This window comes from Sinocyclocheilus anshuiensis, unplaced genomic scaffold (assembly GCF_001515605.1).
Source record: "Sinocyclocheilus anshuiensis isolate Anshui unplaced genomic scaffold, SAMN03320099.WGS_v1.1 scaffold273, whole genome shotgun sequence".
NCBI lineage: Eukaryota > Metazoa > Chordata > Actinopteri > Cypriniformes > Cyprinidae > Sinocyclocheilus > Sinocyclocheilus anshuiensis.
In genome coordinates this window covers 1,028,477-1,036,776 of record NW_015540857.1, presented here as the reverse complement: position 1 = coordinate 1,036,776, position 8,300 = coordinate 1,028,477, and the positions used below count along the sequence as shown (strand labels likewise).

Below are 8,300 nucleotides of genomic sequence, written 5' to 3'. Positions count from 1 at the left end.
ATCATTTTAACTGAACTTCGGACTGGTGGTGGTGCTTTTTTGGTCATTCAGTGTTTCTGTAAAAAAAAAAAAAAAATTGGGGGGAAAAAAACTAACAATAATAGCCTACTGATAAGATAATAATAATAGTAATAATACTATGAATTCTACTAATAAAAACAATATAAAAAACACTAAGGATTAACGAGCTGCTGGATTCATGAATATTAATCAGGTTGTGTGCGTTCGCTCGAACTGATTCTCTGAAATCAAAACAGGGACGATAATAGGTGAGCGCCAGCCAATGAGATTGCCGTTTGCGCATTAGTTCCGCCTACTACCAGAGAACCCGGCAGTTCTTAAAAGCTGAATAATTCCAAAGGAACTCCGTTATTTTGACAGGAAAATACAAGAAAGAATATTGTTTACATGTAGCGCGTCAATTCTGCATGTTATGTACAGTTAGACTCTCTCTCTCTCTTTGCGTGTGTGTGAGACAAAGCGACGGTGAGTCGTGCGCCTTCACACTAGAGTTTACGGTATGCCAAACACAGGTGTGCTGCGCATCCATTGAGATGAACTGAAAAATAGCACAGATCGCTTGACGGAGAGTGAAACTTTGAAGCAAGCAGTCAGTGTGCTCGGCGAGTGAAAATACATCTGTGCTAAACTTATACTCCTTCAACTCACACACTGGCAAGTAAAATCTGAGAATTTATTACCCAGAGTGAAGATTTAGTCGCATATGCGAGTGATTTACTCACAATGTAGAGGGTTGACCAAGTTACCACATTTGCTAAAAATTAAACTTAGACATCATTTAGTCGCCCAGAGTGAAGATTTAGTCGCATATGCGAGTGATTTACTCACAATGTAGAGGGTTGACCAAGTTACCACATTTGCTAAAAATTAAACCTTTATTCTTTAGATTCATCCATGAACTATCGTCCACCTTTACAGAAGTGCTTTACCTTGGCATGTAGACAGACCCAGCGGCTGTAGAGGACGTGTTTACAGAGGTGAGACGGTCTTCCGAGATCATCTTTTCCTGTGGTGGCATTAATGATCTCCAACCCCTGATCTCCGACTGTCCAGTTGACGCTGAAGTTGGGAGCTTTCCCAGGTTGCCTTGCTTCTGTGTTACTGATACCTGCAGAGGAGGGAGAAAACAGACATGGTTGGGCAAAGAGCTGAGAAAACTGATACAATCAATCATTTATTTGAGATGTTTTACCACTAAGAAGAGGTCTGTTGAGGGCGAATGGCTTGGGCAGATCGTCCATGTCGGCAATGCGCTGGTACATGGCTCTGGAAAGATGGTCGGCATGGTACAGACTTCCCAAAATTAAACTGGAGAAATAGATGGGTTCTGTAAAATAACTCAGAAGAGACCCCTGCACTCCAATTATGTTCCATCTAAGGGAGAAAGAAAACCACAGATGTTTTTAAAAAATACAGGTGTGCACCTGGTTGACGGAAAGAAACAAAGTCATTGGTTGCATGCAGTACAAAGTATTCACCCCCTGCGGACATACAGCACGATACTTATGCCACAGTACCATGAAGGAATAAAACAACATCCTGATGTCAAAAGAGTGCACAGTCATATTTACGGCAACCATTGAAATGATCGGAAAAATAACACCTGGGATCTATAATCTCAATCACTGCGATTTCTCCGAAGACTTCAGAATGATTTTTTCCAAAGGTGATGCATCAGATCTGAGCTCTCAAAAAGCCTCAGCTCACAGCTGGATGATAACGACCGCGTTTAACTGGAGTGGAATTCTTGGCATCCAATGCGAGGCATGCGGATGTGTTTGCAGCAGTAGGCTTCCCTCAGCAGGACGGCTGTTTTTTGGAGACCATAATCAGAGCCCTAATCAGGGGCCCAATGCCCCTGCTCCAGGGAGCCCCCCGCTCTGGAGAGAGCTGAAGTGATTGGGGTTTCAGAGCCAAGAAGACAGCCAATCAGCTGCTTTCTGAGTGTCACTGGATGCAGGCAACGGAATGCTAGCGAGACTTGTTAAAGTTGGGGGGAGGGGGCACAAGGAAAAAAGTAAGACGGTCATAGGAAGCATTCGACATCGAGCAGATCAAGGAGAGGTGTCACCACAAAAGTGGGCCACCTCATGTCAGCAGGCTTTTTTTTTTCCTCAAAAAGAATCATCAATAATTAAAGCCAAAGCTTTTCCAAAAAAAGGCAAAACGAAAAGGAAAAAAAAAGTCAGTTTTAGCTTAAAACGTGAGTAGATTTTAATCATGGTCACAGCACAAGAAAATAAACATTGACCCCTATTTACATTCAGAATTTTGGATTTGAAAATACATTGAAATGCATCAAAAATAAATTTTTCATGTATGGAATTGAAATGGGTTACAAATGTCAACTTAAAAATATCTGCTTTAGGGCAAATTAATTTTGAGAGAGGCAATTGAGAAAACAAATATTGTATGAAAACAATATTGTTAATCATACCTGGCAATCTTGTCACTACACGACATGGTTAGCAGTCGTTCTCCCTGCAACACTCCATCCCAGGTCTGAATGGTGTTACTCGTACGAACGGGTATTGTACCTTCTCCAGACTCAATCTTGGTTCGCAGTTGTCCGCGAGCCTTGCGGTTTGGATGCCGGTCGCCCTGGTCTAGAAAGAGCGAGCTGAATTTAGTTTACTACTTTTTAAAAACTGGTCCATTTTTGTTGTGGCATACAACAACAAAATTAGCAAATCCATCCATCCGTCATAATTTACATACTCTCGACACCAGCCTCATGAGGGGAGAAGATCCGGGCGTCTCCACAGGGCGACGTGCTGATATACAGATGGAACTGAATATCGTCTTTTAGCCGGTAGCCATGTTCACTACACCATCTGAATATGGATTTCTCATGTTCCTCAGTGCTGTCGCTAAAGAGAAAACACACACACTTGTGAGATCTATGATGTCAACAGAGACCATTAAGAGGGCTTTGAAATGTCTATAATTGAAAATAGGTCCTTGGCCTGACACCCATGTCATCAAATCTGTCATTTATTATTTCACAGCAAATAGAGGTTGTGTCTAATTGATTACACACACATATCCATGTCCATATCAATTCATGCTAATTGGCATCTGAGAAATTGATCCAAAAATAATCTTCCACATCCACAGGCTAGTGTGAATGATTTGTTCATTTTTAATGATTATAAAATAAAGGATGATTAGAGAGTATTGTTACCACCCAAACAATATTACATATTTTATTATTATTATTATAAAAATATAATTTATATATTTATTTTATAAATATATTTGGTTTATAATTTAATTATAATTTTAACCGCAATAAATAACATTAAACTGACAGTCGTTATATGATATACTAGTGTCAAATTGACATTAATGGTGTTCCTCAGGGATCTGTTCTCGGGCCTCTAGTTTTCCTCATTTACTTCCGTTAGGTCACATTATCCGTCGCCATGGTTTTAACTTTAATTTTTATGCAGATGACACACAACTAAACACCTGAAAACATATCTGATCTGGTTGTGCTTTTTGTGTTCTCTACATTCAGTGTATATGTATGCCTTTATTTCTGCTGTCATGGTGAATAATGAATGATTGTAAAGCGTCCTTGAGTTTGTAGAAAGGCGCTATATAAAATAAACTTATTATTATTATAATTTAGAATGATTAAAAATATATAATTGCAAATGTAAGATAAATATGTATATGTGTTTCACCTGAGAAAGTATTCCAGCTGACTGTACAGGTATCTGATGAGGGAGCGACGTGCGATGATCTCAGCATGGCAGTCGTTAAGGGCCAGTCCTCGATCACTCATGTACTCACCATTTATACACTTGGTTCCTGTTGTGACGCAAATCACCTGAGCATCCTTCACATCTGTACCTGATAAAACGGTCAATGCGATTTAGCCAAATAGGACATGTTCCTGTTTCAACATTCCAGTCATAAGCATGCATTGTGCTTACCAGTTGTCATGACAACACCCGCAAGGACTTTCCGGCGTGCATGTGGAGACGTGAAGTTATCCGTCAGCTCACTGAACTTTTCCACAACTAAATGAGAGACGGCGTCTGCGAGGACCTGAGGAACCCACAACCATAACTGTACAAACATCTGTATACAGTGCTTGCATGTCATTAAACTAATCAGCGGAATATTAATCGGAATAAACTCCAAGGCCACATTGAATTGATGCTTTTAAAAAGAGAATATGTATCCATTTGAATGGCTGGCAAAATGGCAAATGCTCGAATACAAAAGAAATTAACTGCTTGACTGACACAGACCTTTTACTGAAAGATCCCTTTAGACAGAGGTGAGAGCGATGTGTTTTCCTGTTTGAGAAGTGCTTCTGTATCTGATTTTAATTAAGATTCTGTTTATTCTCTTCGGTTGTTATCAAGGGGGAATGGGAGGGATTATGAACAGGATTAACTAATGTGTAAATAATGCTGTGTACACTGGCGCACCAATTAAAAGTTTAATGCTTGAGTTCATTTGAAATCCAACTGAAACGTTCGTGTGTAGGTTCTGATTTAATTAAAATTGTTAAATGAAGACTGGCAGAAGCTTTATAAAGGACAAATTATGGTTAAGCAAAGCTACCGAAGCATGGCATTTAATCGCATTAAAATTGCTTTTTCAATATCAAGCTTGATAAAATGCAAGACAGAAGTCCTATGTATGGGGTCGTAAAGAAATTAAATGAATTCATTTATAGCGTAATCAGTTACGTTCATCGTAGTCTAAACTTACCCCACCATGAGTCAATGATCACTTGCACAATGGCACCCAGTGTAAATTTTCTGGGGGAAAAAATTTAGACCATTGGGGGAAAAAATGATGGGGTACACATTTCTCACCTGAGGCAGGTGTAGCTGAAGTCCTTCTCTTGGGATTGGTTGTCGGGATGGCGTCTGGTCCAGTTGCATGTTAAAAAGTCCTGACAGAGCCGCTTGGGCCGCCCTCGCTTTCGCCAGCTTTTTATTCCGTCCGGAACCTTGGAACATCTGAGTATCTACAGTAACTGCCATTATAAAGTTCTTGGCATGGCTTTCACCGCTCTCAGCCACAAACTCATACTTTAGTCCAGGCCGAAGCTCATTTAGGATCATCACAGCATTTTTGCCACTGCCTGTAGGGGGCGTTGTGAGTGCAGGGAGTAGTGGGAGAGGACGTGACCTGTTGTTGTTTTTCAGTGCCACGGGCAAAGGGTATTTGTTTAAGGAGCAGAGAGACCCATTGCTGCCAATACTCAAGTAGAAGGTGTCATCAGGCGGTGCGGGCGTCTCAAATCCATTAAATAGCATGTCTGGGAAATCTGCTTGATCTGAGGTGAAGTCTGCGTTAACAGTCAGCGTGCGGCCCATCGCGAGATGAGCTTCGGATGCATTGGGAAACTGAACGAAAGAGCGCATCGCTTTTTCGGCCGCATTCAGTTTGGCTTTCTTCTTCGTTGGGCCTGAGCCTTCAAATAACTGTCCGTTAACCTCAACGGTCATGACGAACACGGGTGCATGTACTGGCCCCGTCTGAGACAGAAGTTTGTACTGCAGTCCTGGTTTGATTTCATTCAGTTGCATGAGAGCATTTTTCGGCAAGACTGGCCCTTGTGGTTTCCTGCGCTTCTTGGGCCGGAATTTGGAATGCCCGTGGCCTTTGTTGCCCTCCTCCAGAGGGCGTTTCCTGCTCAATCCCCGAGCGTTTCCATTAGCTAAGTGAGGCCCCTCCCCCAGCACTTCTTTGGAGGAGAGGTTGTCCAGGTTGCGGTTTTCCTTAACGTCCACGCTACACGAACCTGTGATGTCCAGAGAGAGTAACTTACAATGCCTTCCATGCAGGACCTTGTAAATGTAAAATTTAGAGATTCTTTCATCTCTCTTTGTAACTGGATTGAATTATACCATCCTAAAAGCAGGTTTAGTCTAAAACATTTAACATTAAGACAATATTAATATGGCTTTCAGAAGAATTTTTTAGATATGACACTTAGACTGAGGGCAAATTGCCTTGTTAACATAAAAAAATGTGTACACCAAACTTGCAGCACATAACTCTTTATTTCCATTATTTAAATATTTATATAATTTCCAGTAGAAAATTATCTCTCAAAAATATCTAAATTTTCATAGGAATCCAGATTTTTCCCCCCAAATATTTTTTTACTATATTACTAAATACAGTATGTCATTGTTCACCCCTAAAGAACAACTGCAAACTACCAAAACAAAGAACATCATATCAACCAGTTGCCAAAGCTGATGGAAATTAGTGTAAATTCTCATTTATAACATCCTGCAGTAAAAGCTTGACAAGTTACTCTATTTGGTGCTCAGGAAATAAAATTTAAAAGAGAGAGAACAGACAGACAAAAACAAATGATATAGACAGTGCTACCAGAAAATCAATCTCAGATTTCAATTTGGGACGATTTTGTCAATAGGTTCTTCCCAAATTCTGATTGGGAAGATCTGCATGTTTTCCACAGCATTCATCTTGCCTTCCTTCTGCGTTGAACCTGTATCCGCAAACAGCAGTCCCTCAACTTCTACAGACGTATTGAACATAAATGAATGACCCGAGACAGCAGTTTGTACTGTGGTTGTTGTATCGTCTCATCAAGTTTCGTCACACGATGCTTTAGCCAGACTAGCCATGGAAAGTGGAGCAGACACGACTTTCGTTGTCCTTCTCCAGAAGGAGTTTCAGGATCTTCGGTGGAAGATGTACAAGTACAAAACAAACCTTTGATGTCCAGAGAAAGTAACTTCAAAAGTTCATTCATTTCTCTGTAACTGGATTGAGATAAGATAAGCGTGTCAGTCAGCACGATAGCCTCGTGGGCAGTGCGCCAACATACAGCGCCGTTGCGCTTTGGGCATCCCGAGTTCGAGTCCTGGCTCGTGGACCTTTCCCGATCCTATCCCCCTCTCTCTCCCACTTTCCTGGCTACATACTATTCTATCTCAATAAAGACAATTAAAAAAATTTGCCAAAACAATAAGCGGGTCATATCAAAAGTTCAGTCTACTATTAAAGCATTTTTCGCTCCTCCTGAACTTCTGCAACTATTGAATACGTGACCAACCACAATTAAATGTCAACAACATAAATTTAGCATTCAGAAATTTGATCTACAGTCACGGTGAAGAACCTAAAGCTACAAAAATTAGACAACCAGTTATGACAGACATGAGAATGAACTTATAACATCTTACACTACAATATTACTCAGGTGCTCAGGACAAGAATAATGTGAAAAAAAAAATACAAAAGAGAGACAAAATGCTACCGGAAGGTTTAGACAGTGAAGGGATCCTGATCAAATATTAAATCAATGACAGAAAAAAAACGAGAAATCAACTGAAAGGATTGGAAGTTAAGAGGTATAGGAATCAATGGACAATCTTAGGGTACAACCCCATCTCCTTAACTTCAATATCTTGTTTGCAACCTTTAATACAGATGAAAGTAAAAGGCAGTAAACAAGGGGATAAAAACAAAACACAAACACCACACGGTGACCACACATGATTCTTCATAAGGGGCTTTCAATCAGTTCTAGGAACTAGCCAGCAGGGTGGTTCCTAGAAAACCAATTTCTCTCTCTGGCCATTTTCCTGGTTGCATTTATATCAGGAACTTTGAAGTAGGGATGGGCGATACCACTTATTTTGTTTTCGATACGATACCGATATTTTTCAAGACAGTATCGTCGATACCGATTCGATACTTCTGCACTAAACTTTTAAATGATGAAATTTATGAAATTATTAAATTACTAAGAGTAAAATGGGTAATGATAAGCACTTAACTTTATGTTTAAAATGCATTTTAACATTCAATATGCCTTAATTGTAACTTATTAGGTTATATTTTTGTTTACACATGGTTCAAATATGTTTTTTGTTTACACATGATTCAAATCTATAAATACTACAGTTGAACTATGGTCACTTTAGTAAAACCATGGTTCATTTTCATAAGGGACTGCCAGTGACAGGCTGTTGCATGCATAAAATACAACCTTTTTATTCTGACAGTGTATGATTTCTATTAACATTACAGAATAGAACATGATCAATATTATCTTTCAACGTTCAATTTAAATAACTGTAATTGCACAAACTATGTAGGCTACAATTTCAGTTTGTTTATTGTGAAATAACTCAAACACATATGTTTCTTTTTCTCTTTCCTCTGATAAGCATTGTTCAGGGCTGCCATTCCCAAAAGCTTTAAAGGGGTCATATGATGCGATTTCAAGTTTTCCTTTCTCTTTGGAGTGTTACAAGCTGATTGTG

General features: G+C 39.7%; 1 protein-coding gene across 4 annotated transcripts in view; it reads right to left on the bottom strand.

The window, feature by feature from the left end:
- The window catches only part of LOC107687876 (double-stranded RNA-specific editase 1-like), a 45,132-nt gene that overhangs the window by 10,139 nt on the left and 26,693 nt on the right, over nt 1-8,300 (bottom strand). For all 4 annotated transcript variants that reach the window (XR_001634174.1, XM_016485361.1, XM_016485360.1 and 1 more), the window contains exons 5-11: nt 4,860-5,794; nt 3,963-4,077; nt 3,711-3,879; nt 2,740-2,891; nt 2,459-2,627; nt 1,214-1,395; nt 951-1,129 (exon numbers count right to left, since the gene is read on the bottom strand). Coding sequence is in view for 3 of the 4 variants with exons in the window: in XM_016485361.1 (XP_016340847.1) it covers nt 951-1,129; nt 1,214-1,395; nt 2,459-2,627; nt 2,740-2,891; nt 3,711-3,879; nt 3,963-4,077; nt 4,860-5,794 (1,901 nt within the window). In the remaining variant the exon portion in view is untranslated. The remainder of the gene's footprint in view (nt 1-950; nt 1,130-1,213; nt 1,396-2,458; nt 2,628-2,739; nt 2,892-3,710; nt 3,880-3,962; nt 4,078-4,859; nt 5,795-8,300) is intronic.